The sequence below is a fragment of the Poecilia formosa genome, unplaced genomic scaffold, assembly GCF_000485575.1.
Source record: "Poecilia formosa unplaced genomic scaffold, Poecilia_formosa-5.1.2 Scaffold79, whole genome shotgun sequence".
In the NCBI taxonomy this organism is placed as follows: domain Eukaryota; kingdom Metazoa; phylum Chordata; class Actinopteri; order Cyprinodontiformes; family Poeciliidae; genus Poecilia; species Poecilia formosa.
In genome coordinates this window covers 727,155-754,680 of record NW_006800018.1, presented here as the reverse complement: position 1 = coordinate 754,680, position 27,526 = coordinate 727,155, and the positions used below count along the sequence as shown (strand labels likewise).

General features: G+C 40.7%; 2 protein-coding genes across 4 annotated transcripts in view; both read left to right on the top strand.

The window, feature by feature from the left end:
• Positions 1-17,688, top strand: part of LOC107836733 (rho GTPase-activating protein 32-like) — a 58,664-nt gene extending 40,976 nt beyond the window's left edge. Inside the window, exons 5-7 of the mRNA XM_016673576.1 lie at positions 210-294; positions 16,008-16,094; positions 17,507-17,688. Of these exons, the coding sequence (XP_016529062.1) occupies positions 210-294; positions 16,008-16,094; positions 17,507-17,683 (349 nt within the window). The 3' untranslated portion in view covers positions 17,684-17,688. The remainder of the gene's footprint in view (positions 1-209; positions 295-16,007; positions 16,095-17,506) is intronic.
• A 291-nt stretch (positions 17,689-17,979) lies between these two features.
• arhgap32b (Rho GTPase activating protein 32b) overlaps positions 17,980-27,526 on the top strand; it is a 48,703-nt gene continuing 39,156 nt past the window's right edge. For all 3 annotated transcript variants that reach the window (XM_007556464.2, XM_007556463.2, XM_007556462.2), the window contains exons 1-2: positions 17,980-18,057; positions 18,563-18,647. In XM_007556464.2, coding sequence (XP_007556526.1) covers positions 18,005-18,057; positions 18,563-18,647 — 138 coding nt within the window. In that variant the 5' untranslated portion in view covers positions 17,980-18,004. The remainder of the gene's footprint in view (positions 18,058-18,562; positions 18,648-27,526) is intronic.

Genomic DNA, 27,526 nt, shown 5'->3' with positions numbered 1-27,526 from the left:
GTTTAAAGTTGAAAAAATGGCTGCTGTGTTTAAATGACAGTACATTTTTGTCATCAACAGAGAGATGTAGAGCTGCACCAGTAACACTGACTTCACTAGTTAGTTAACACTAACTAGTCCTCCTGATACAGAGCCTTGAGGAACACCTCATCCCTTGTTACTTTGGCCGTTCTGTATCTAAACAATCCGTGTTTCTGTTGTGTTTCCAGACTTTCCTTCACCAAGGGACACTTCCCAAAACTGGCTGAGTGTGCCCACTTCCACTATGAAAACGTTGATTTTGGAACAATCCAGGTACAGTCCTGACACTTCCACTGGAACTTCTTCACCATGCTAGTGACTCTTCTGATAGCATTCGTCCTTACGGACGAACAGTGGGTCATGCCGGTTCTGTCACGTTTCCGTCTGCTGAAGACTGACTCTTTCATCTCAGATGCATTTGCTTCCTAAATTGGAAGTGACTCAAAAGGGTTTAAGTGTTTCTTGTAACCTGGACATGAATAAGATTGTGTCTGGTGGTATCTGCTTTGTTCCTGGCCTTGGTTCTTCCAACAAATACTTTCATCTGTTAAGTTTAGATCATTCTTCAGCTTTTAATGTTTCCTTGTGTATTATGGGCTATTATCCCGTTTTATTTTCCTGTTTTCCACTGTTTGTGCTCAAGCTCTCCTGTCATATTTAGTGCCGTAAGAGGACATCCGTGGTGCATTTGGAACGCTGCATGTAAAATAGGACAGAATGGAATAACATCCGTTGTCGACTAATTCCATGTTAGCATTCAGGGGGTAAAAATGGAACAGCTTATTCTTATAAAATTAGCTGTCGTTCTCCAGCCTTAACAAAATGCATCCTGGGATTGTTTCTTTTTCCTGCTCTGACAGAGAAAGCAAAAATAAAAGAGAAATTGTGACGGAAATTGAGAGCCTGCCCTATTTCTCTGTCCCAACGCTGCTCCTCTGAGTGTGAAAGTGTTTTCTTTTTCTCCGACTCTATCAGCTACATACTGACTAATCACACCACTGAGGTTCATACCGTTTCCTGCTGTCATTACTTTAATGCACCAGTAGGGGTCAGCAGTGGGCTGGATTAATTGCTGTAAAGCAGGAGAGGAAAGTGGCTGCAGGTTATTCATTGCTTTGTCTCCTAACTGCACACATAGAGAAGATGTTGGAGCTGCAGACTGTAACTAGGTGTTCCTGTTAGTGTCCCAGCTGTGGCTGCTGGCTGCTGATTGGTCGCCTTCGCACTCCTCGGTGCAAAACTGCTGTCATGTATCTGTGCGTCTTTGCTTTACCACGTTGTCATCTTGCCTCCCTGATGAGCCAACGGAAACTTGAGTCTGTAGAAAGAGATTAAACACTGTCATGTTGGTTACTTTCTGTGTTTCATATTTAATATTTCTACAATCAAACACATTAGCTTTGTTAAATGCCTGATAACTGAAGCCGTGTGTTTTTGGAGTGATGACATGACACGAACAGCCCAACTCCTCTGCTGGATAAAAGCATGGCTGCTGATTAGCCTACATGACGCAGTGGTGAAGTTTGTTTCTTCAGGGTTCAGTTTCTCCCGCCAGCCGTCAAAGCTGAACGACTAAAAGAAAATAAATCATCAGAAAAGGCCAGAGTGGACTTTGGACATACTTTTCAGCTGTAAAATCCACATTAGTATTTTCACTCTGAGTCAAGAATTTCAGACTTGATGTGAGATCTGTCCTGGACGGAGTTTAGACTTTACCTCAGCTTTGGGTTTTGGCCCCTTTGTTGGAAGATTTTTTTTTTTTTCTGTCTGAAAAAATAACTAATCAGACGAGCTATGAGTCAGAGCAATGCTTCCATGGAAAGCTCTTTTTACATTCAACTTAGAACTTTGTTTTGGTTGCAGTTAAAGTGGCTTCAAAAGTATTCAACTTTTCCACATTTGGTTTCAGATTAAAACCAAAAATATTAATGTTGTTCAAATTCTAGTAGAAAACGGCTCATAACTGTGGAAGGAACAAGACAGATGGGGTGACGCGATGAATCAAATTTACTAAATTAGTAATTACTGGAGTATACAGACTTTAAAAAAAGGATATTTGCAGAAAAACAACACCCTCAGAGTAGTAATTGAGCCAAAACTCAACAAAAAATTACATATATTTAGCATTTCAGAAAAAAAAAAAAAAGCATCGTCTGTAAATATGTTCTACCCACAACTACTCAGGTAAGAGTTTTAACTTTGTCGGCTCAAATTGTGTAAAAAATGCCTTAAGTACCTTTTGCTTTCCAATTATTAATTGGCTAATACAAAAATTAATCTTCACATGTCCAAGTGTACACTATGTCATTGTATTTTTGGCAATAAAATCTTTTTCTCGCTTAAAAAATTGAGCTGAATTATTTGTTTATTTCCCTCTTAACATATTTCTAATATTGTACAAAAAGGCTTAAGTGGTTGCGTGAAAAATCTACAATATGTTCCAATTTGTTTCTCCAATTAATCATCTGAATAATTGATGGATTGTTTGTTGCAGATTTTTCAAAATCCAAATCTGAGGAACTCTGAGGTTTGTCTTTGAATCGATACGTGGTAAAACCTCCTCGTACTGCAGTTCCAGCTGCTGGTCTTGTTTTCTTGTTTCTGCAATACAGGATGATTGCATGTAGCTCAGAATACAGTTCTGTCATAAAATCCCACTATAACAGAAAACGCCTGTGGTTGTAACATGAAGTAATGTGGAAAGGTTCAGAGATGTGAATGCTTTTGCAGGGTTTTCTTCTCAACGCTAACCAGTGTAGCATTTTGTGGTATTCCCTCCTTACCCGATCTACTGCTTTCAGCTTTGCTCCGTTTTTTTTATTTTTTTATTCCTCCTGTCGTGTAATCTTTTCTCCTGCTGCAGCAGTAATTGTGAAATCTTGAGCTGATTGGAGCTGGTTTTCTCCAGTGTAATTTTTGCGTTTACCTGCAGCTGCACTCCTGGAGTAAATTGCAGACTGCAGTCCTGTCATCTTAGCAGGGCCCGCTCCCACTCCCAGTGTGGCCACCTTATTGAGTTGCAAACATGTTATTTCACGTGTGGTTGGAGGTAAAGTGCACTCTCACTGTTGGTGCACATGTGTTTTGTATTGTGCAATTGTAAATGCTTATAGACCGACAGAACATTGATGCTGCAGCTTATTCTAGCAGCATGTCAGAGACCTAGTTAACGTCTCCTAGCTTCTTTCTGAAAATGAATTGAACCAATAATCATTCATGGAGCTTCTTTGAAGAATCCTTCTTTAAAAATGTGGATTGAACGCTAATATTAGTTAGCGTTCAATCCACATTGAACGTCGGTGCTGCTGCGTCATGTTCAGCATTGAGATGCTATTTTAGGCTTGAATAGCTTTCCTGATAGGCTAACTCCATTTAGCTTTACTTGAACACAGCAACAGTCTTTTCCAGCGTCCTATCAGATCATTTTTTTTGAGAAGCAGCTTTGTGCAGCTTCTCTTAACAAGCAGCTCTGTGTTGCGTGTGCGTCAGATTCACGGGCGTACCACAAAAGTTCAGGCTGGAACATTTGGATGTAAGCAATAATCCAAATGAGATTAATTGCGTTCAAATTTTTCATGCTGTAATATCTAAATCATTTATTACTGCAAAATTAACGTGTTTAGCAGAAGCACTACACACAACGGTAATTTTCTCACTGGAAATTTTTTCTTCTCTAAGATTCTAAGAATATTATTCACAAACGTGTCCTTTAGAGCGCCGTAGGAATCCCTGCTCTTGTTCCTTCGACCTGGAGCAGTGACAGCACTCTGGCCAATCTCTTCAGCTTCCTGTCACTCTTCCAGGCCTGGGACTGCATTAAACCTGCTGATAGACCTCCTCACAATAACTTTATTGACTTCAGTAATGTCTCTCCGTGCCAGTGGGCTCTGCTCTTCCACGCAGCAAATCTTCAGCCGGACATTTTCCCCGTCCTGTTGCCGATGGCACACGGAGCTCAAAGCTTTCAAACATTTTATTACTAATGGACGCTGCCATGTAAACTGGTCCTGTCATCCACTGTTTGCTCTGCCAAGCCAGCCTGCAGTCCTGACTTGTCCACAAATGAGAATATTGCGAGAATTTTGCTTTGCATCCTCATTTTTATAAGAAACATGAAATACTGTACGTTCACATTTTCTGAAATGAAATCAGTTCTGATCATTAAAGTCCAACCCATCAGTCTTTTTCTGACTCCTGATTTTTTTTCCAGGTCTGACCAGCCAATTCCAATTCTCTTAAGAGCTACAATATATACCGACAAATTTGCTTAAAATTTCTTTTAACTCCATTAATGAAGTTAACTGCAACAAAAGGATAGGGTATGTTCCTTTATGGAGCTAAATCCTGTTTAAATTCAATAGAAAATAAAGCAGATAAAAAACTTTCCCCATTTATGCATTCATGCCTATGTACCTATTTTTAAATCATTATTTATGGACTTTGTTGAGTCGATGTGTTTACCGAGTCTGACGGATTTATTGAACAGGGACTTATCTGACTAGCTTATCAAGGGAAATTGGCTATCACTTACTGATATCCAATCAACTGTCAGATCACGAGTAAATGACTTGGAACGGGTCTGCCGAAAAATATACAACTATTTATGGTATCTTTATTCATTACCTTTGTATTATTTAATGTTTCACAGCCGATCTTAAGAGGGACACTGTACTGCCAGTGCCTGACTCTCTAAAAAAATGAACAAAGCTGTAAATAAAGACCCCTGCGTCATCAGAGGGAGATATTTTGACACTTTTGAACATCCTGATGTGACTCCAAGAAAATAATTGGCTGGGATATTAAATCTTTAATGTGCGAGAACAAAGGGGTTGGAATTCGATCCGATAGGAAACGATAATCATGACGGAGTTAACAACTGTGATGGACTTTCCCCTCATGTTGACCGCAGTGCAGCAGTCAGAACGGGTCGGCCAGCCAGAGCAGCAGGTTGCGTGTATGGAAGCAGCCATCCATGTAATGAAGATTGGCACCCACAACCCCCCAACTCTCCTTTTAGTGTACAGCTAACATGTCTTCTACCTTCTGATTTGTAACATGAAGTCCGTTTTATACATCTTCAGCCATCATCTGCATTTGTGCAAGAGCCTCCCCTAGTCGGACGCTATTCATTATTTTTAATACCTTTTCATAGCAAACAGCTTTCAGCCTTCAGAAAAAAGACAAGAGTCGATGAAGAGAATCTGTTTTTGTAACTCTAGATATTAATATCTGGAGTTATTGATGAGATTTTGTCTCTTGAGAAGGCGAGAGCCTCGTTCTGTCATGTCGAACCCCATGTCACATGTCCATCCAGAGGCCTGGGAGTGATGTAACTATTAGTCATTCTGCTCTCGGTGTGGGAAAACAAAAGCTTGGCCAGAGCTCGGTCTTTGTGCCTCGTGGTCATTGTTGAAAGCTTCTTAAAGCTCCACTGCGGACAAAGCGGCACAAAACCCAGCACTCATTAGGCACTGTTATGGTCTATGAAAACGGGCCCAGCGTTGATGTTTTTCAGTTTATGACGTTATCTGTTCCACGCAAACCTGCGCTCCTGAGTTTTAGGAGTTTATTCCATGACGGGGTTTAGTCAGTCATCAATAAGCATGACCTGCTCACACCGTTCCGTTTGCTCTGTCTTCTTGTAGCGTCTGAGTAGACTGATTTATTACCACCGGCTCCGGTGGGAAACGTGCTTAAATGTTGGAATGTTTTAACTGCTGAGCCGGCTGCTTGGAGGAATTGCACTTCAGGGGGCCGATAAGTCATCTGGAAGACCGCTACTCTGCTTTACCTGACTCATCAACATGATTTGTGGGTCAAGAAAATTACTTTTTAAGTTTTTTTTTTGTTTTTGTTTTTTTCATTGTGCTTTATCTGACACAACAGGATAATAATGGACGGTTACCACCAGTGTGCAGAATGGCCTGAATTAGCAGGATGCACATATCGACTGTATACTCTTTGCACTTTGGTGGAAATCCATTTCAGCCCCATTTAGTTCCCTTTGCAACAAAGGTTAATCTGTGTTGGATGGTGCTCCAGCTATCCTTACGCAGAGCTGTGCATGCACACCTCAGTAATCAGATTTATTTGGTGTCTCTGCTCCAAGCTATGATCTCACCCTGCTTTCAGCAACCTCGCTCTGTTTAGATTCCATTGCACTCCTGAGCCCTATACCCAATCCATTTTTATAGCTTAAGTAATGATTTTAGATATAGCCTCTTCACACTTCCTTCTGCAGCTCCCATTCACTGCAGCAGAGGCCTGCAGGCGGCCCGATTCTACCTCCGCCTGCTCTGCTCTTCTGCAATCTGACAAACTGCCGCCATTGTTCTCCGAACTGCAAACTGCTATCCACACGGCTTTAGACTCCAACCCCATGGTGTGTTCATGAGTCATTTTTCACAGTAAATCTTTTCTAATTGAGTTCTTCAACCCAAAGAGTTGAAGAACTCTTTGGGTTGAGAAACGTTTAATGCTGAAATGTAAGTTACTTACAGCTGACATTTGTAACTTTTATAAAAAAATATGTTTCACTTATTTATTAAAACTCTCAGCATGTCGTAACAGTTTGCTATAAGACAGATGGTCTGTGATAAGATTGATTTTGTCTCTGAACTTTTACTATTGTCTAAAGAAATGCACTGCTGCTGAGTCATCCTGACCGAAATCAACCAATCAGAGCCAGGAGGAGGGTCTTACCGCTCCCAATCATTCTTGTGTACTTGCTGCTAAATGTGCCAATGGTGGAGCAGCATCTTACTGTTGCAGGAAAGCAGTTTATCCACTGTCATCGGAGGTTATGCTTACTAGCCTGAGCAATTTGACAAGCTGTGCTAGCTGCTGGTCCAGCTGTCTGCTGTGTGTCTGTGTCCAGTAAGATTTACTTGCAGTGGCTGTCAGACACTCTGGTAATTGTCTGTTATTCTCAGAAAGCTGTGAATGCAGAGCAGCTGATATAAAAAGCCCTTAATTGTTTTTTCTAGCCTTCCTGCCAAAAGGAGAGGTGACGTCATATTTTTTGTGTGTGAGGAGTTGCTGTAGGCTTAACTGTTTTAAAACGGAGAGGATTTGAGACTTTACTCGGCTTTTAGCATTTTAAATGCTAAAAGCCGAGTGTTATAAACTCTGAAAATCCATCTCCCTGTGAATCTATTTGAGACGAGGTAGAACCTCTCCTTAGCTGAGATCTCCAAAAAGCTGCCAGTATTTCTAACCAGTCTTGAATCAAACTCCGTAATTTTCCGGACTGCGTAGGAACCTTTTGCCAAGACAAAATGCATTACAAATCCCAACCTGCACTGTACTCTTAAAGGATTCTTGGCAAGTAAATTCCAAATTGGTACAAACATTTGAGTATTTTTTTCTAGTAAAAGTTTAGACAATTAGATTTAGTTTTAAATGTGCAGTCTTGTCTTCAGTTAAGACCGTTTATTTTCTCCCCATTAGCAGCTTGGGTGCACTATGTTAGGTTTCCTGGACATCATCAGAGGGCGTCCTGTCCAACCTGTCTTTGGTGTTGCACAGCAGTGGGCTGAATAAACTGGGTCATCACTGGATTATCATTTGATTTTCATAAGCAGACGTTATAGTGGTGAGATTCAAAGCTCTGCCGGGGCAGCTGGGGTGAGCGAAATCTCAGCTAATGGTAACGCACAGCTTGGGTTGGCCCGGCAGCGAGTGCTGTCACTGCGCCCGTTTTCCACTGCACACGGCGGGTTGCAGGGGGACATTTTGGGGCTTCAGAGACTGAAGTTTAGACTCTGAAATGCTGGTGTAAATTAAAAATAAATTTCAGGAATAATGTATGGATCTTTTAAAATTCTTCTGGGGGAGATGAACAGTTTTCTTAGCATTTAGGCAACCCGCTGTGCATGGATGGATGAGCATACAGTGAAAGTAATGTCAGGATTGAGGCAGAAGTGTAAAGCCTCTTGAGCTGCTGCCGTGGAGACAAGTTGGTGAGCGGTATGGTATGATCAGGGTGGAGCTACACAATACAGTTTATTTATTAAACCATCGCTGCTTGAAACAAGCATGAGACATACTAGTGAGTCACTTTATCCTTGCTTTAGTACGATGCCATGTTAGGCGGTTGAGTTGAAACCCGCCTGCCCCATGAGAGTCCAGCTGGCAGTGGAAAGGTTCTCCTGAATACATCGGACCACAGATTATCGTACCGAGACCAATGCTGTGCCATTCATTTTAAACAAGGTCAATAGAGCTCACCTCACTGTTCTGCTTTTGACTAAGATTTTACAAAATGTTTTATGAAGGTACAGTTAATGGCACCAGGAATCAAAAGGAAAAGACATATAATTAAAGATGGTTTACCTGAAACTGTTTATTGGGAAATATGAACTAGATAAAAGCTCAGTTTAGTTTTTCTTGTTTCTTCCAAAAAGTCATTAATCAGCAGCTAAATTAACCTAAGTCTCTGCTAAACTCCAATGGAAACACTTGAGTTATGTGATCAACAACCAGATGTTACTACAGGTGGAGAAGATGAAGAGGGTGTCGGGAGGTTGTTGGAGGATGTATGTTTTATTGACTTGAACAAAGATATTCATGTGTGATTTTAATCATAATCACACCCATTATTTGATGGAAACATCGCCATTGTGACATTGTTTTTTTTGTTTTTTTGTTTTTTTTTACAGTAGTGGGATATCAAATCTTTGCACACATTTGTCATGAAAACTTAGCATATGTTCTGTATTGAACTTAAAATGTATTAGGTAGCCTAATCTATCAATGTTTATCTTGATTAGTTGAATAATAAACTTTTGGGGGTTTTTTTCTAAAAATTGTCTCATTGTTTCTCATTTTCCTGTTGCCTTTTAAGTCGCCAGCTGCAGAGTGAATGGCAGAGAGTGTTCTTCAAGACTTAGGATCTCAAACAGTGTATGTATCCATATTAGCACACAGTTATGGTGATGGAGAAGAGCAGCCTCTGACAGTTTTAACTCATAAACAAATGATCTGCTGTCTTGGATTTTTCTAAGTAAATAGGAAACTAGCGGTGGGAATCTGTAGGCTCTTGTTGTGTTGATTCGATTGTGACTCAGAAGGTTAAGATGCGATTATAAATAAATTGTTGATGCCTCCGCCGTATGACTCAACACGCTCGCTGAATATGTAAAGTTATGATGGCCTCAGAATTTGTGGGAATGGCTTTCCATGCATCCCATGTTACAGCTATTTTATTTGCCTGTTACTTTGAGCTCTACATTGGTTCTTTAGTAACGTAGCTCTGAGGCGAAATGTTACATCTAGAGTTGGGATGCAAGAATATGAAAATTTGGGCCATTCAGTTTTATCATGTTTTACTACGACTAATGTTGACTGATACCACAGAGCAACGAACACGGGTATCGCTTTGCATCGCTTTGCCCAAACAAACCAACATATCTTCCGTCAGTGGACTCTAAGGATATATCTAACGATCCATTTAAGTAATCGATTATTGTATCAATTACTCTGAAAGTTGATTAATCAAACAAATAATTGGCCACTCAAGCCTCTTTTGCATTATACATTAACAGATGAAAATAGACCAACAATTCAGTTCCTATTTTAAATAAGAAAAGGAAAGAAAAGGAACAGTCTGTGAGTTTGATCCCAGCTCTCCTTCCTGCCTCCAGTACTTCAAGTTGTCCACCAATCTGCTGGCGAATGCTCATCATTTTGCCTTTCTGCCTGTTGTAGCTTGAGTTGTTTTGTACTTTCATACCAGACAAAACATGCATGCATCTTATGAACAATTAAAAATCCATATCAGCTCTGCAAAAATAGTTTTAGTAACCAATTATGCTATCTATTATTCTGACAATTAATTGGATAAAAGCATTGGCACATTGGTGATTAGTTGATTACTAAATCAGTTGACGATTATTTCAATAATCAGTTATTGAGATCATTTCAGACTCACTGTGTTTGTGCCGTTACTGCAGAGATTCAGGATGCAGGCTCCAATCCACCAATCTACTGCATATTACATCCAAGCAGTTCTTTGCTTACTTTACATGCTCTGATGTCATGATGCTGATTGTTCAGCTGCAGGTCTGCAGTTGCTCCTTGTGATCTTGTTTGTAATTGGTTGAGATGTTGGACTGTGACCGGAGCAAAGGGCTGCCCAGGTCATATATTCAGAGGATGTATGTCGCCGTGGTTATTTTCTGCAGCAGCCTGCTCTCTTGGAGTCTGCAAAGGCAGCTGAAACTGAGGCAAAGTCTCAGTTATTAATATGTAGGGATGTGCCGCAAAAAGGTAGTCCCTGGTCTGCACATGTGGAAGGACAGAAAGCAGAAAGCACCACCCTCCCTTCATGTCCTCTGCTTCCTTTTGGAGTCTCTCTCTTTCTCTCCCTCCATCGTTCTTTGTCCTGCAAACACACAAACCGGAGAAGGGTTGAAGAGGGAGAAGGGGGAGGGGTTAGCCAGCATGTCAAAGACGGAGGGGGGGGGGGAGAAAAAGCGAGTGAATTGCATGTGGCAGAGGGACACAGAAAGCAGACGGTCAGGTCAGCCGGGAACAAAACTAAACGAAAACATCTTTTCTTTCTTTCTTTTTTGTTTTTCCTTCTTGATTACGTGTAACCTCTTCTTCACTGCTGCTGAGCAGATTAGGTGTCAAACTTGTGCTGGGTGCGAGCCGTCAGAGAGGACGCCAGCTAGAAGGTGAACATTTAAAGAAAAAATAAAAATGAGGATGGGGTATCACAATGGTTGGATGGAAAAAGAGGGGAAAATGGAGTAAATGAAAGGTGCCCCACTGAGGAATCCAGCAAACCGCTCCACCGCCGGTCGCCCAGCTGCTGGTGATATTGTTGTCTCTGAATCGCACACTAGGAGAGTGTAACGGCAAAGAGGGCGCAGAGCTGACAGCCAGACCCTGCTGCGGGAAAACGAGGCTCCTTCATGTCCGTCCCGGATGTAGAGAAAGACGCAGTGGGAATGGTGCTGGGGACAGGTGCTGGAGCGATCAGAGCGATCAAACCGAGAGTGAAAGTGTCAGCTTTGAAGGGAACGAACACCCGCTAGGAGTGCAACCTGACTCGACCCGCAGTAAGTGTGGCAGATGTTTGTGTTTGTGGCTTTGCTCTTTGGTTCTTCGTGCAGATTGTCGTCCTACTGCAGAAAGTGGAGAAACTGCTTGGCTTTTTTTTTTTCTTTCACTAAAGATCACACCAGAAAAATCCAAATTCTTTTCTTATTACACAAGTCTGATGCAATTCAGTTTCCTCTCTCATCTGTGTGGATAAAAAAAATTGTAAAACTGTGAGGTGGAGAAATATAGTGGCATTCTGCAGATCTTTGCTCAACAGAATAATAAACAAATATTTAGCTGTGTGTAGCTTTAAAACGACTTAACACTTTGACCGGTCTGAGTTGTTCATCACTATTTATGAACTTGGCTAAAATTTCTTCTATACTTATCAATTTCTTCTAGAAATGTAAACAGTGATGAAAAGATTGGTGGGTACTAGGTATTTTCTCTGTACGTTACCAGAGAATATCCTGAGAAAGCATCAAAGATGTGAAGTTTTTGTAAATCCAAAGAGGTTTGTGGTGATTTATGTCCTTCGTAATTCTGTTTCCAGATGTGTAACTTGAACTACAGGAGTCCACAGCGGCCAACTCGGATGAGCTGAGCTAACAATTAGCCTTTCTAAATGTTTCAGAATTAGTCATTGGTTATTCTAATTGTATCTAAACAGTTATTTTTGAAAACCATATTTTCTTTTTTTTTTAATTTTGTTTGCTGTTTGTCTTGTGCTAATTATATTAGCATTCCGTAACTAAAGCTGCTCAGTATTGATGTCCAGTTTTTGGAAACTTTTAACCTGCTGGTTTTCAGCTGATCCTTTAACAAATAAATAACATTGAAATTATGTTTTTTTCCTAACATTATTATTTATATTAAGCATAAAAAAAAAATTAGGTTTACCGTTTCTGGTAACGTAGAGAGAAACAAGGATGAAAGGTTAGCATCTTATGCTAGCAGTTGGCATGTTAACTTTAGTGACTCCACACAGACTGAAGACCTTTTACTTTAACTGTAAGATTGCCAAAAGACTCAGAACATTTCCAAATCCAGAGTTTTCTGAGACAGACTGATGTTGAAAGGTCAGAAGATAAAACATCAGCTTTGTGGCCTTATCCTCTGTTAGCTTGCTAATCAAGTAGCAGCCTGAATGAAATGCCGACATGTCATAAATGGTTTCCTTTTTAAAATCTGGCGTGCCTGTGCTTCCTCAGATACACCTGATTGATGCTGGAGGCAGATTTCTTCTGAACATGGCACCTGGCATTAATGCCAGAGAGTTCAGCCTTTGTTTTATCAGACCAGAGAATTTTAATCCTTATGATTTGAGAGTCCTGCAGCTGTCTTTTGGTAAAGTCACTCCACAGAGCAATTGTGGAGCTCTAACAGAATGACTATTGGGTTCTTGGTCACTTCCCTCATTAAGACCTTTCTTTTGTATTTGCTGAGTTTAGTTTAGGAATTATCCTGGTGGTCCCAAATGTCTTCCATTACGGACAATGGAGGTCATTAAGAGCTTCGAAGCAGCAGGACATTTCTGTAGGCTTCCTTACAAAAATCTCTCTTAATGCTGTTTCAGCAGATGAAAATACAAGACCTGGAGTTGGATGAGTGTTTGCCTTGAGTTCAGCGGTATCTACTGTAATTTGCAGAGTTGGATAGATGGTTGACTTATTTATTGGTGGGAAACAGTCCTGTCAGCCTCCATTGGAAAAAGAGATTGAGCCTGTTGGCAAAATGGTTGATTTGTTGTTCATGTTTCTCTCTGTGTAAATACTTTGATGAACCAGAGATTAGAAGTCAGATTTTGCATTTTGGATGATTAAAATCACACTTCTGATTTATTTTTCCCCTTACGTTTCTGCTTTCAAAATCTCTTTCATGATCCTATAATTCATAGTTGACCTAAAAATCAATGAGATGATGTTCAAAATGCTTCTGAGCTTTCTCTGTTCAGGCTGCTGTGTCTGTGAGGCAGCATGAAGCTTTTCCATAGGTGGTTCATAAAGAATGAGCCAAACATGCACCAATACCAATTTTTTGTGGGTGTTTTATGATCTCTGACGGTTTGTTTTTGTAGAACGTTGACCTGCCAAACCTGGATTTTTTTTAATGTAAGATTTAAGAACAGCCCCAGGTCTTTTTGTTGTAAGCAGTCATTATTTACGGACTGTGGTGTTCCCTTTGTGAAAGCAGAGGCGCTATAAAACACGGTTTTATTAATCTTTTAATACAAAAGCCTGTTTCAGATCATCCTTTTTCTCTGTGATCTACACTTGCTTATGATTCTGTGTGAATAACCTGAACATTGAGTTGTAAAATGTTATGCAGGACTGCAAAAGGAGGGATGTGGTAATGTGGCACAAATCAAATGGAGGAGAGCAGCTCAGAAACAGGGCCTCGTATCGACCCCCTAGTTCTCCATCTGGTTGGAGAAATATGTTTATCAGCAGAATCTGTTGCTGAAGATCACCCACAGCATTGTTGCTCATAGTTAAAACCTTGAATCCATTCAGACAGCCTGCCTGCATTGAGATATGGACACAAGCACTGTGTAATACACACTGCATGCGTCTTCCACAAACACCTTATGGAAGATCCCTTGGTGGAGGAATGCTACGTTGTTAGCCGCTAGCCTCATTGATCTCTGCAGGTCAGCTTCATACGATGTGCAGTTCATGTTTATGGTGGAAGCGTTTTCTGAAAGGGGTTAAAGGTGAAATAATTCTGGAGCCTCTCTGCTTATGCTTTTTACTTTTATTTTCTGTGTATCTAGAAAATAAAAGTTTGTCCTTGGATTGGTCCATTTGGGTCCATAGTTTGTCCTTGGATTGGTCCAAAGTTTGTCCTTGGATTGGTCCTTGGATTGGTCCAAAGTTTGTCCTTGGATTGGTCCATTTGGGTCCATAGCAACGTCTCCACATCGCAATGACTTCTTCTCTTTATTTCCATTCAAACCCAACATTCATTTTGATAAAATTCAGGAAAGATGTGGTCTACTCCTCTTAAATGCCTCCAGCTATTGGGCCATTTTTGTTGTTGCTTCACTATTTTCTCTGAAAACAGGAAGACTTTTCACTCATGGATGTAAAACCGAGATAATCGGCTCATCGCTCTCATGCTATGTTGTGTCAGAAAGCAGAGAAACGACCACAGAAAGGACAATTGTTGCCATGTGAAGGCTCTATTCACTGTATATCTACCAGAGACAACTGCGTCTGAGGTTTGCTCAGATGGGAGCACAAACACACAGATGTCTTTTTCCTTCACTCACTTTGGAACCCCTCCCGCTTCTACCCCCAACACACACAAACACGGATTCACACAACGTTAATAGTAAATGGACTGCATTTAGCTGCAGCTTGTCCAGTCTTACTGACCACTCAGTGCTTTCACACTACCAGTTACATGCAGCCGTTCTCACACACACACAAACACACTGACATGCAGAGGATCTGGGTCAGTGCAGCCCCTCACCAATATGTGCTTTGATTTCAAACATTTTCATCCGTTTCATCTCCCTGTACTTCAAGTACTTTGTGTTAGTTTATTTCATCCTGTAGTTTTCATATATGAATAAAGTTGTAATTAGTCACAGAAATCACCATTTTATTAAACTGTATTTTTTCTCAAAACTTTGTTTTAAGCCCTATTTACACTCATTGTAAATGTATTTATTTTTTTTAATGACACCTTTTGACTACACAGTTGCATCTCAATTTACTCAATTTAAACAATCGGTTTTGCAGAGCGCTGTGAGTTGGTCTAAAACGTCCTGCACCAGATGGCTTCAGGATGTTTTGTCTGGTGTGAAAGTACAAAATAATTAAAACTAGAAAGGGCAAAGAGGCAAAATGATGAGCATCCTCCAGCAGATTGGTGGACAACATGAGGCTCAGTGTCCTGCCAACAAACTGCTGGACGCAGGACGGCTAAGTGGGATCAAACTCACAGACTTCCTACTGTCCTCACAGTTACCCTTCAAAGTTTTCTTGTTTAGAACAATTGTCTGAAATTCGCCCTTCACTCACACATTACCAATTAGAATAGTTTAAAACATTATTTTGAAATTTCCTACCCAACTCTTTTGGGCACAAAGTGGAGCCATCGGGCAGTGCGATCTGTCACCACCATGTCAGCTGGTTTTAAGATTTGGAGCCATTTTGTAGGATCCGCTAGAAAATGGCCATAATTTGGTCATGTGACTCCACTAAACCATTTCTACCAGCAGGAAACTTCTGACAGGTATTTTTATGTTTTATGGTACCAATAAATCAGCCGAGATTTTCTTAATTTGGGTAGATTGGTGTGGCTGAAATACTAAAATATTTAATGTTTACATCCATCGCTGCTATGGTTTTTAATGACTTAGCAAGCTTATCATGCTTTGGTTTTAACTGCGAGCAGAATATTGAAAAGGTTTTTGCCCACATTTGTAATGGAAACGCAGCTATTGTCCCTTTTTACCTGCAGTCAGAAAGAGCTGACCGACAGATGACCCCAGTTACATCTGAACGTGCACGGTTAGCAGTAGTCACCCCACTGTTGCCACCTTACTGACTTTGTTTATATATTTAGCAACTTTTCAGACAAAAAGAAAATCGGTATTGGCAGGTCAGGCTTTTTAAAGATCAGAAACCTGATGACAAACTGAGACCAAACCGTTTAAGTAGAGTCTAAAGATCAGTGTAGTCTTCAACCTGTAGTGGCATATCCTGAGATCAGCAGGTACTTCTTACCAGATAAACTGAAACACCGTCACAAACACTGTAAGAAGATCATTTACTGCATTCTGCATATCGGTTAAATCCAGGTTTGTAGTCTCAGATCTGTTGAACATCGTGTGGCTCTAAATGAATCCAGTTCTTGTGATCCGAATCTTTATTGTTCAGATGGAGACGTGTAACATTTCCTACCTGTGTGCTTATCTGATCTTTCAGCTGACCCTGGGAGATGAGCAGTGTGAAGTGACCCGGAACGGTTACGAGTCCAAAGAGCTGGTGTACTTGGTTCATATCTACTGCCAGGTAAGACTGCAGAGACCTGACGCCACCTGTGCTTCCACTGGATTGCACAATTTGACATTTCGAATAAATTCTCGGTTTTCGATTAAATGTTTTGCCGAAAACATTTTATCGGCAAACCGTGATGCAGTTTGGCTTTAAAAAAACTGCATCACACAAGTCACATGATCAACAACCTTATTTGGTTGCCGCTGGTGCAAACCACGAAGAAGAAGACGACGGCGACGAGAAGAAGTTGGAGGCTTATGTTTTCTAATGAACAAACTTATTCACGTGTGATTTTAATTGCGTTTCTTAATTGGAAACACAGAAATAGCTAGTGTGATTTTGACATTAGAATATCGACCGTGTTTTGCACATTATTCAGCTACTAATCGTCATCACATTCTGTTCAGGTATCATAGGTCCTTCCTTATTTATTCAACTCCTTGCAGCCGTTGGAAAACCTGTAAATCTGCCCCGGTTCTATTTGGAAAAGAGGAAAAAACCTCCTGCATAAACATGGCCTCGAGTCGAGCACTCTGAGCCCTCAATAGAGGAAGACGAGTCGAGTGCCACAAACCCAAAAAAAGGAGGAGTAAGCAGGAGCGCCGTCTGAAAGTGGAGCAAAAAGCCCACAGAGTCCTCCCTGTGGCGTCTCTCCCTGCCAGCATTTTTTAAAACGGCACCAGGATCAGTCGGCTGAGCTGCATTCTGCAGCTCCCGTCCCACAAGTTCTGGCATCACCTCAAATAGATCCTTCTTTAGCAAATCAAAGCAGAGGACATTTTCTACCTCTAGTTTGCCTCCATGGGGGTTTGGAGTTCTTTGACAGGATCAAACGGAACAAATCTCTGAAATCCTGGTTTTGTTTTTGACTAGAAATGGGTTGAACTGAATGCAGGGGATTGGAGGTAGGAACTCTGGGTCTTTTTAAAAAAATCTTTCTGTTTATTTAGATAATTGTTATAGCCAATGAAAACCCTTTTTTTTCCAGTAAAAGCTAAATATTCCATAGGATTGAGTTAAAAATGTTTTTTTTTTTATAAGAATGTTAGTGGAAAATCAATTGGAAGGAAAAAGTGTAGTGACTAAAGGTGCACCAGCAGTAACTACAACTGCAACCTTGATGTTAGGTTGCAAAGTCAGGTCAAGAGTTTGGGGCAGAATCACAGCTGGAGTTAGCAGCCACTGCACACACAGTGTGCAACAATTTGAGACCAGAGGTCACAGTTAGTTATTGTGAACAGATTATTTAGATCCTGAAACACAAAATATTGTTGAAGCCAGATTTTGCCTTGACTGTGTTTTTCCTGGCGTCTTGTAACGGCATGCGTCATCGTCTTCATTAGTATAAGAATGAGCAGTTAGCTCTGGAAGCAGCCAGTGGATCTGACCGCTGTGCGTGTGTGTGCGTGTGTGTTCTGTTCCTGAAGGGCCGGAGCTGGATTGTGAAGCGCAGCTATGAGGATTTCCGTGTTCTGGACAAACATCTGCATCTCTGCATCTACGACCGGCGCTTCTCCCAGCTGCCTGAGCTGCCCCGATTGGACAGTCTGACTGACCAATCAGAGGTGAGCTTGTCTGATCCATCTTTCTGTTCGGTGTTGTGATGTAGGAAAAAAAAGATGGGTGTTCAGGTTAGGAAATGAGTGACTTTATGTCAGAGCCCACTTTCTCCAATTAAAATGAAGAGGTGAAAGTTCAACTCCAACTCTTTTATACCTTCATACTCTCACCAGTTCTTAATTTTTCTTCATGCATTTCAGCTCCACTTTGAGTCAGATTAAAGCTTCGTCGTTCGCTGACAATTATCTTTTAAGATTTAATCCAGCTGTAAAAACTGCCAAAGTTGCTTTGTGCTATTTAAGATAATATAAAACAGAAATATAAAAAGGTATTNGGAGATTCCTGAGCTAAGGGCGGAGCCCCTCATGCGCTCCAGCAGCAGCAGTACGGCCAGCATGAAGGTCAAAAATGTCAAGAAGTGAGTAATCACACACACCCACACACACCCACACAGGTTATATATTTTTGCTTGATGTGTGCTCCATTGTATCTTTGTCCACCACCTGGAAAGAACTAATTTCTTACATTGCTTTTTCACAATAAATTTAAGAGCATTACTCATTTCTATAAAAGAACCAGTGTTTTAATTTGAGTGTTTTAACAGATCTCAAAGAAAAGTTGAGTTCTACCAAGCTATTTAAAGATAAAATCAAATCATCTTGTTTGTAGTTTTCCAAGCTATAATGTCCAAATTTCTTCCAGAGGTATCTGCCAGCTTAAAGTTGAAAAAATGGCTGCTGTGTTTAAATGACAGTACATTTTTGTCATCAACAGAGAGATGTAGAGCTGCACCAGTAACACTGACTTCACTAGTTAGTTAACACTAACTAGTCCTCCTGGTACAGAGCCTTGAGGAACACCTCATCCCTTGTTACTTTGGCCGTTCTGTATCTAAACAATCCGTGTTTCTGTTGTGTTTCCAGACTTTCCTTCACCAAGGGACACTTCCCAAAACTGGCCGAGTGTGCCCACTTCCACTATGAAAACGTTGATTTTGGAACAATCCAGGTACAGTCCTGACACTTCCACTGGAACTTCTTCACCATGCTAGTGACTCTTCTGATAGCATTCGTCCTTACGGACGAACAGTGGGTCATGCCGGTTCTGTCACGTTTCCGTCTGCTGAAGACTGACTCTTTCATCTCAGATGCATTTGCTTCCTAAATTGGAAGTGACTCGAAAGGGTTTAAGTGTTTCTTGTAACCTGGACATGAATAAGATTGTGTCTGGTGGTATCTGCTTTGTTCCTGGCCTTGGTTCTTCCAACAAATACTTTCATCTGTTAAGTTTAGATCATTCTTCAGCTTTTAATGTTTCCTTGTGTATTATGGGCTATTATCCCGTTTTATTTTCCTGTTTTCCACTGTTTGTGCTCAAGCTCTCCTGTCATATTTAGTGCCGTAAGAGGACATCCGTGGTGCATTTGGAACGCTGCATGTAAAATAGGACAGAATGGAATAACATCCGTTGTCGACTAATTCCATGTTAGCATTCAGGGGGTAAAAATGGAACAGCTTATTCTTATAAAATTAGCTGTCGTTCTCCAGCCTTAACAAAATGCATCCTGGGATTGTTTCTTTTTCCTGCTCTGACAGAGAAAGCAAAAAGAAAAGAGAAATTGTGACGGAAATTGAGAGCCTGCCCTATTTCTCTGTCCCAACGCTGCTCCTCTGAGTGTGAAAGTGTTTTCTTTTTCTCCGACTCTATCAGCTACATACTGACTAATCACACCACTGAGGTTCATACCGTTTCCTGCTGTCATTACTTTAATGCACCAGTAGGGGTCAGCAGTGGGCTGGATTAATTGCTGTAAAGCGGGAGAGGAAAGTGGCTGCAGGTTATTCATTGCTTTGTCTCCTAACTGCACACATAGAGAAGATGTTGGAGCTGCAGACTGTAACTAGGTGTTCCTGTTAGTGTCCCAGCTGTGGCTGCTGGCTGCTGATTGGTCGCCTTCGCACTCCTCGGTGCAAAACTGCTGTCATGTATCTGTGCGTCTTTGCTTTACCACGTTGTCATCTTGCCTCCCTGATGAGCCAACGGAAGCTCGAGTCTGTAGAAAGAAATTAAACACTGTCATGTTGGTTACTTTCTGTGTTTCATATTTAATATTTCTACAATCAAACACATTAGCTTTGTTAAATGCCTGATAACTGAAGCCGTGTGTTTTTGGAGTGATGACATGACACGAACAGCTCAACTCCTCTGCTGGATAAAAGCATGGCTGCTGATTAGCCTACATGACGCAGTGGTGAAGTTTGTTTCTTCAGGGTTCAGTTTCTCCCGCCAGCCGTCAAAGCTGAACGACTAAAAGAAAATAAATCATCAGAAAAGGCCAGAGTGGACTTTGGACATACTTTTCAGCTGTAAAATCCACATTAGTATTTTCACTCTGAGTCAAGAATTTCAGACTTGATGTGAGATCTGTCCTGGACGGAGTTTAGACTTTACCTCAGCTTTGGGTTTTGGCCCCTTTGTTGGAAGATTTTTTTTTTTTTCTGTCTGAAAAAATAACTAATCAGACGAGCTATGAGTCAGAGCAATGCTTCCATGGAAAGCTCTTTTTACATTCAACTTAGAACTTTGTTTTGGTTGCAGTTAAAGTGGCTTCAAAAGTATTCAACTTTTCCACATTTGGTTTCAGATTAAAACCAAAAATATTAATGTTGTTCAAATTCTAGTAGAAAACGGCTCATAACTGTGGAAGGAACAAGACAGATGGGGTGACGCGATGAATCAAATTTACTAAATTAGTAATTACTGGAGTATACAGACTTTAAAAAAAGGATATTTGCAGAAAAACAACACCCTCAGAATAGTAATTAAGCCAAAACTCAACAAAAAATTATATATTTAGCATTTAAGAAAAAAAAAAAAGAAGCATCGTCTGTAAATTGCTCTACCCACAACTACTCAGGTAAGAGTTTTAACTTTGTCAGCTCAAATTGTGTAAAAAATGCCTTAAGTACCTTTTGCTTTCCAATTATTAATTGGCTAATACAAAAATTAATCTTCACATGTCCAAGTGTACACTATGTCATTGTATTTTTGGCAATAAAATCTTTTTCTCGCTTAAAAAATTGAGCTGAATTATTTGTTTATTTCCCTCTTAACATATTTCTAATATTGTACAAAAAGGCTTAAGTGGTTGCGTGAAAAATCTACAATATGTTCCAATTTGTTTCTCCAATTAATCATCTGAATAATTGATGGATTGTTTGTTGCAGATTTTTCAAAATCCAAATCTGAGGAACTCTGAGGTTTGTCTTTGAATCGATACGTGGTAAAACCTCCTCGTACTGCAGTTCCAGCTGCTGGTCTTGTTTTCTTGTTTCTGCAATACAGGATGATTGCATGTAGCTCAGAATACAGTTCTGTCATAAAATCCCACTATAACAGAAAACGCCTGTGGTTGTAACATGAAGTAATGTGGAAAGGTTCAGAGATGTGAATGCTTTTGCAGGGTTTTCTTCTCAACGCTAACCAGTGTAGCATTTTGTGGTATTCCCTCCTTACCCGATCTACTGCTTTCAGCTTTGCTCCGTTTTTTTTATTTTTTTATTCCTCCTGTCGTGTAATCTTTTCTCCTGCTGCAGCAGTAATTGTGAAATCTTGAGCTGATTGGAGCTGGTTTTCTCCAGTGTAATTTTTGCGTTTACCTGCAGCTGCACTCCTGGAGTAAATTGCAGACTGCAGTCCTGTCATCTTAGCAGGGCCCGCTCCCACTCCCAGTGTGGCCACCTTATTGAGTTGCAAACATGTTATTTCACGTGTGGTTGGAGGTAAAGTGCACTCTCACTGTTGGTGCACATGTGTTTTGTATTGTGCAATTGTAAATGCTTATAGACCGACAGAACATTGATGCTGCAGCTTATTCTAGCAGCATGTCAGAGACCTAGTTAACGTCTCCTAGCTTCTTTCTGAAAATGAATTGAACCAATAATCATTCATGGAGCTTCTTTGAAGAATCCTTCTTTAAAAATGTGGATTGAACGCTAATATTAGTTAGCGTTCAATCCACATTGAACGTCGGTGCTGCTGCGTCATGTTCAGCATTGAGATGCTATTTTAGGCTTGAATAGCTTTCCTGATAGGCTAACTCCATTTAGCTTTACTTGAACACAGCAACAGTCTTTTCCAGCGTCCTATCAGATCATTTTTTTTGAGAAGCAGCTTTGTGCAGCTTCTCTTAACAAGCAGCTCTGTGTTGCGTGTGCGTCAGATTCACGGGCGTACCACAAAAGTTCAGGCTGGAACATTTGGATGTAAGCAATAATCCAAATGAGATTAATTGCGTTCAAATTTTTCATGCTGTAATATCTAAATCATTTATTACTGCAAAATTAACGTGTTTAGCAGAAGCACTACACACAACGGTAATTTTCTCACTGGAAATTTTTTCTTCTCTAAGATTCTAAGAATATTATTCACAAACGTGTCCTTTAGAGCGCCGTAGGAATCCCTGCTCTTGTTCCTTCGACCTGGAGCAGTGACAGCACTCTGGCCAATCTCTTCAGCTTCCTGTCACTCTTCCAGGCCTGGGACTGCATTAAACCTGCTGATAGACCTCCTCACAATAACTTTATTGACTTCAGTAATGTCTCTCCGTGCCAGTGGGCTCTGCTCTTCCACGCAGCAAATCTTCAGCCGGACATTTTCCCCGTCCTGTTGCCGATGGCACACGGAGCTCAAAGCTTTCAAACATTTTATTACTAATGGACGCTGCCATGTAAACTGGTCCTGTCATCCACTGTTTGCTCTGCCAAGCCAGCCTGCAGTCCTGACTTGTCCACAAATGAGAATATTGCGAGAATTTTGCTTTGCATCCTCATTTTTATAAGAAACATGAAATACTGTACGTTCACATTTTCTGAAATGAAATCAGTTCTGATCATTAAAGTCCAACCCATCAGTCTTTTTCTGACTCCTGATTTTTTTTCCAGGTCTGACCAGCCAATTCCAATTCTCTTAAGAGCTACAATATATACCGACAAATTTGCTTAAAATTTCTTTTAACTCCATTAATGAAGTTAACTGCAACAAAAGGATAGGGTATGTTCCTTTATGGAGCTAAATCCTGTTTAAATTCAATAGAAAATAAAGCAGATAAAAAACTTTCCCCATTTATGCATTCATGCCTATGTACCTATTTTTAAATCATTATTTATGGACTTTGTTGAGTCGATGTGTTTACCGAGTCTGACGGATTTATTGAACAGGGACTTATCTGACTAGCTTATCAAGGGAAATTGGCTATCACTTACTGATATCCAATCAACTGTCAGATCACGAGTAAATGACTTGGAACGGGTCTGCCGAAAAATATACAACTATTTATGGTATCTTTATTCATTACCTTTGTATTATTTAATGTTTCACAGCCGATCTTAAGAGGGACACTGTACTGCCAGTGCCTGACTCTCTAAAAAAATGAACAAAGCTGTAAATAAAGACCCCTGCGTCATCAGAGGGAGATATTTTGACACTTTTGAACATCCTGATGTGACTCCAAGAAAATAATTGGCTGGGATATTAAATCTTTAATGTGCGAGAACAAAGGGGTTGGAATTCGATCCGATAGGAAACGATAATCATGACGGAGTTAACAACTGTGATGGACTTTCCCCTCATGTTGACCGCAGTGCAGCAGTCAGAACGGGTCGGCCAGCCAGAGCAGCAGGTTGCGTGTATGGAAGCAGCCATCCATGTAATGAAGATTGGCACCCACAACCCCCCAACTCTCCTTTTAGTGTACAGCTAACATGTCTTCTACCTTCTGATTTGTAACATGAAGTCCGTTTTATACATCTTCAGCCATCATCTGCATTTGTGCAAGAGCCTCCCCTAGTCGGACGCTATTCATTATTTTTAATACCTTTTCATAGCAAACAGCTTTCAGCCTTCAGAAAAAAGACAAGAGTCGATGAAGAGAATCTGTTTTTGTAACTCTAGATATTAATATCTGGAGTTATTGATGAGATTTTGTCTCTTGAGAAGGCGAGAGCCTCGTTCTGTCATGTCGAACCCCATGTCACATGTCCATCCAGAGGCCTGGGAGTGATGTAACTATTAGTCATTCTGCTCTCGGTGTGGGAAAACAAAAGCTTGGCCAGAGCTCGGTCTTTGTGCCTCGTGGTCATTGTTGAAAGCTTCTTAAAGCTCCACTGCGGACAAAGCGGCACAAAACCCAGCACTCATTAGGCACTGTTATGGTCTATGAAAACGGGCCCAGCGTTGATGTTTTTCAGTTTATGACGTTATCTGTTCCACGCAAACCTGCGCTCCTGAGTTTTAGGAGTTTATTCCATGACGGGGTTTAGTCAGTCATCAATAAGCATGACCTGCTCACACCGTTCCGTTTGCTCTGTCTTCTTGTAGCGTCTGAGTAGACTGATTTATTACCACCGGCTCCGGTGGGAAACGTGCTTAAATGTTGGAATGTTTTAACTGCTGAGCCGGCTGCTTGGAGGAATTGCACTTCAGGGGGCCGATAAGTCATCTGGAAGACCGCTACTCTGCTTTACCTGACTCATCAACATGATTTGTGGGTCAAGAAAATTACTTTTTAAGTTTTTTTTTTGTTTTTGTTTTTTTCATTGTGCTTTATCTGACACAACAGGATAATAATGGACGGTTACCACCAGTGTGCAGAATGGCCTGAATTAGCAGGATGCACATATCGACTGTATACTCTTTGCACTTTGGTGGAAATCCATTTCAGCCCCATTTAGTTCCCTTTGCAACAAAGGTTAATCTGTGTTGGATGGTGCTCCAGCTATCCTTACGCAGAGCTGTGCATGCACACCTCAGTAATCAGATTTATTTGGTGTCTCTGCTCCAAGCTATGATCTCACCCTGCTTTCAGCAACCTCGCTCTGTTTAGATTCCATTGCACTCCTGAGCCCTATACCCAATCCATTTTTATAGCTTAAGTAATGATTTTAGATATAGCCTCTTCACACTTCCTTCTGCAGCTCCCATTCACTGCAGCAGAGGCCTGCAGGCGGCCCGATTCTACCTCCGCCTGCTCTGCTCTTCTGCAATCTGACAAACTGCCGCCATTGTTCTCCGAACTGCAAACTGCTATCCACACGGCTTTAGACTCCAACCCCATGGTGTGTTCATGAGTCATTTTTCACAGTAAATCTTTTCTAATTGAGTTCTTCAACCCAAAGAGTTGAAGAACTCTTTGGGTTGAGAAACGTTTAATGCTGAAATGTAAGTTACTTACAGCTGACATTTGTAACTTTTATAAAAAAATATGTTTCACTTATTTATTAAAACTCTCAGCATGTCGTAACAGTTTGCTATAAGACAGATGGTCTGTGATAAGATTGATTTTGTCTCTGAACTTTTACTATTGTCTAAAGAAATGCACTGCTGCTGAGTCATCCTGACCGAAATCAACCAATCAGAGCCAGGAGGAGGGTCTTACCGCTCCCAATCATTCTTGTGTACTTGCTGCTAAATGTGCCAATGGTGGAGCAGCATCTTACTGTTGCAGGAAAGCAGTTTATCCACTGTCATCGGAGGTTATGCTTACTAGCCTGAGCAATTTGACAAGCTGTGCTAGCTGCTGGTCCAGCTGTCTGCTGTGTGTCTGTGTCCAGTAAGATTTACTTGCAGTGGCTGTCAGACACTCTGGTAATTGTCTGTTATTCTCAGAAAGCTGTGAATGCAGAGCAGCTGATATAAAAAGCCCTTAATTGTTTTTTCTAGCCTTCCTGCCAAAAGGAGAGGTGACGTCATATTTTTTGTGTGTGAGGAGTTGCTGTAGGCTTAACTGTTTTAAAACGGAGAGGATTTGAGACTTTACTCGGCTTTTAGCATTTTAAATGCTAAAAGCCGAGTGTTATAAACTCTGAAAATCCATCTCCCTGTGAATCTATTTGAGACGAGGTAGAACCTCTCCTTAGCTGAGATCTCCAAAAAGCTGCCAGTATTTCTAACCAGTCTTGAATCAAACTCCGTAATTTTCCGGACTGCGTAGGAACCTTTTGCCAAGACAAAATGCATTACAAATCCCAACCTGCACTGTACTCTTAAAGGATTCTTGGCAAGTAAATTCCAAATTGGTACAAACATTTGAGTATTTTTTTCTAGTAAAAGTTTAGACAATTAGATTTAGTTTTAAATGTGCAGTCTTGTCTTCAGTTAAGACCGTTTATTTTCTCCCCATTAGCAGCTTGGGTGCACTATGTTAGGTTTCCTGGACATCATCAGAGGGCGTCCTGTCCAACCTGTCTTTGGTGTTGCACAGCAGTGGGCTGAATAAACTGGGTCATCACTGGATTATCATTTGATTTTCATAAGCAGACGTTATAGTGGTGAGATTCAAAGCTCTGCCGGGGCAGCTGGGGTGAGCGAAATCTCAGCTAATGGTAACGCACAGCTTGGGTTGGCCCGGCAGCGAGTGCTGTCACTGCGCCCGTTTTCCACTGCACACGGCGGGTTGCAGGGGGACATTTTGGGGCTTCAGAGACTGAAGTTTAGACTCTGAAATGCTGGTGTAAATTAAAAATAAATTTCAGGAATAATGTATGGATCTTTTAAAATTCTTCTGGGGGAGATGAACAGTTTTCTTAGCATTTAGGCAACCCGCTGTGCATGGATGGATGAGCATACAGTGAAAGTAATGTCAGGATTGAGGCAGAAGTGTAAAGCCTCTTGAGCTGCTGCCGTGGAGACAAGTTGGTGAGCGGTATGGTATGATCAGGGTGGAGCTACACAATACAGTTTATTTATTAAACCATCGCTGCTTGAAACAAGCATGAGACATACTAGTGAGTCACTTTATCCTTGCTTTAGTACGATGCCATGTTAGGCGGTTGAGTTGAAACCCGCCTGCCCCATGAGAGTCCAGCTGGCAGTGGAAAGGTTCTCCTGAATACATCGGACCACAGATTATCGTACCGAGACCAATGCTGTGCCATTCATTTTAAACAAGGTCAATAGAGCTCACCTCACTGTTCTGCTTTTGACTAAGATTTTACAAAATGTTTTATGAAGGTACAGTTAATGGCACCAGGAATCAAAAGGAAAAGACATATAATTAAAGATGGTTTACCTGAAACTGTTTATTGGGAAATATGAACTAGATAAAAGCTCAGTTTAGTTTTTCTTGTTTCTTCCAAAAAGTCATTAATCAGCAGCTAAATTAACCTAAGTCTCTGCTAAACTCCAATGGAAACACTTGAGTTATGTGATCAACAACCAGATGTTACTACAGGTGGAGAAGATGAAGAGGGTGTCGGGAGGTTGTTGGAGGATGTATGTTTTATTGACTTGAACAAAGATATTCATGTGTGATTTTAATCATAATCACACCCATTATTTGATGGAAACATCGCCATTGTGACATTGTTTTTTTTGTTTTTTTGTTTTTTTTTACAGTAGTGGGATATCAAATCTTTGCACACATTTGTCATGAAAACTTAGCATATGTTCTGTATTGAACTTAAAATGTATTAGGTAGCCTAATCTATCAATGTTTATCTTGATTAGTTGAATAATAAACTTTTGGGGGTTTTTTTCTAAAAATTGTCTCATTGTTTCTCATTTTCCTGTTGCCTTTTAAGTCGCCAGCTGCAGAGTGAATGGCAGAGAGTGTTCTTCAAGACTTAGGATCTCAAACAGTGTATGTATCCATATTAGCACACAGTTATGGTGATGGAGAAGAGCAGCCTCTGACAGTTTTAACTCATAAACAAATGATCTGCTGTCTTGGATTTTTCTAAGTAAATAGGAAACTAGCGGTGGGAATCTGTAGGCTCTTGTTGTGTTGATTCGATTGTGACTCAGAAGGTTAAGATGCGATTATAAATAAATTGTTGATGCCTCCGCCGTATGACTCAACACGCTCGCTGAATATGTAAAGTTATGATGGC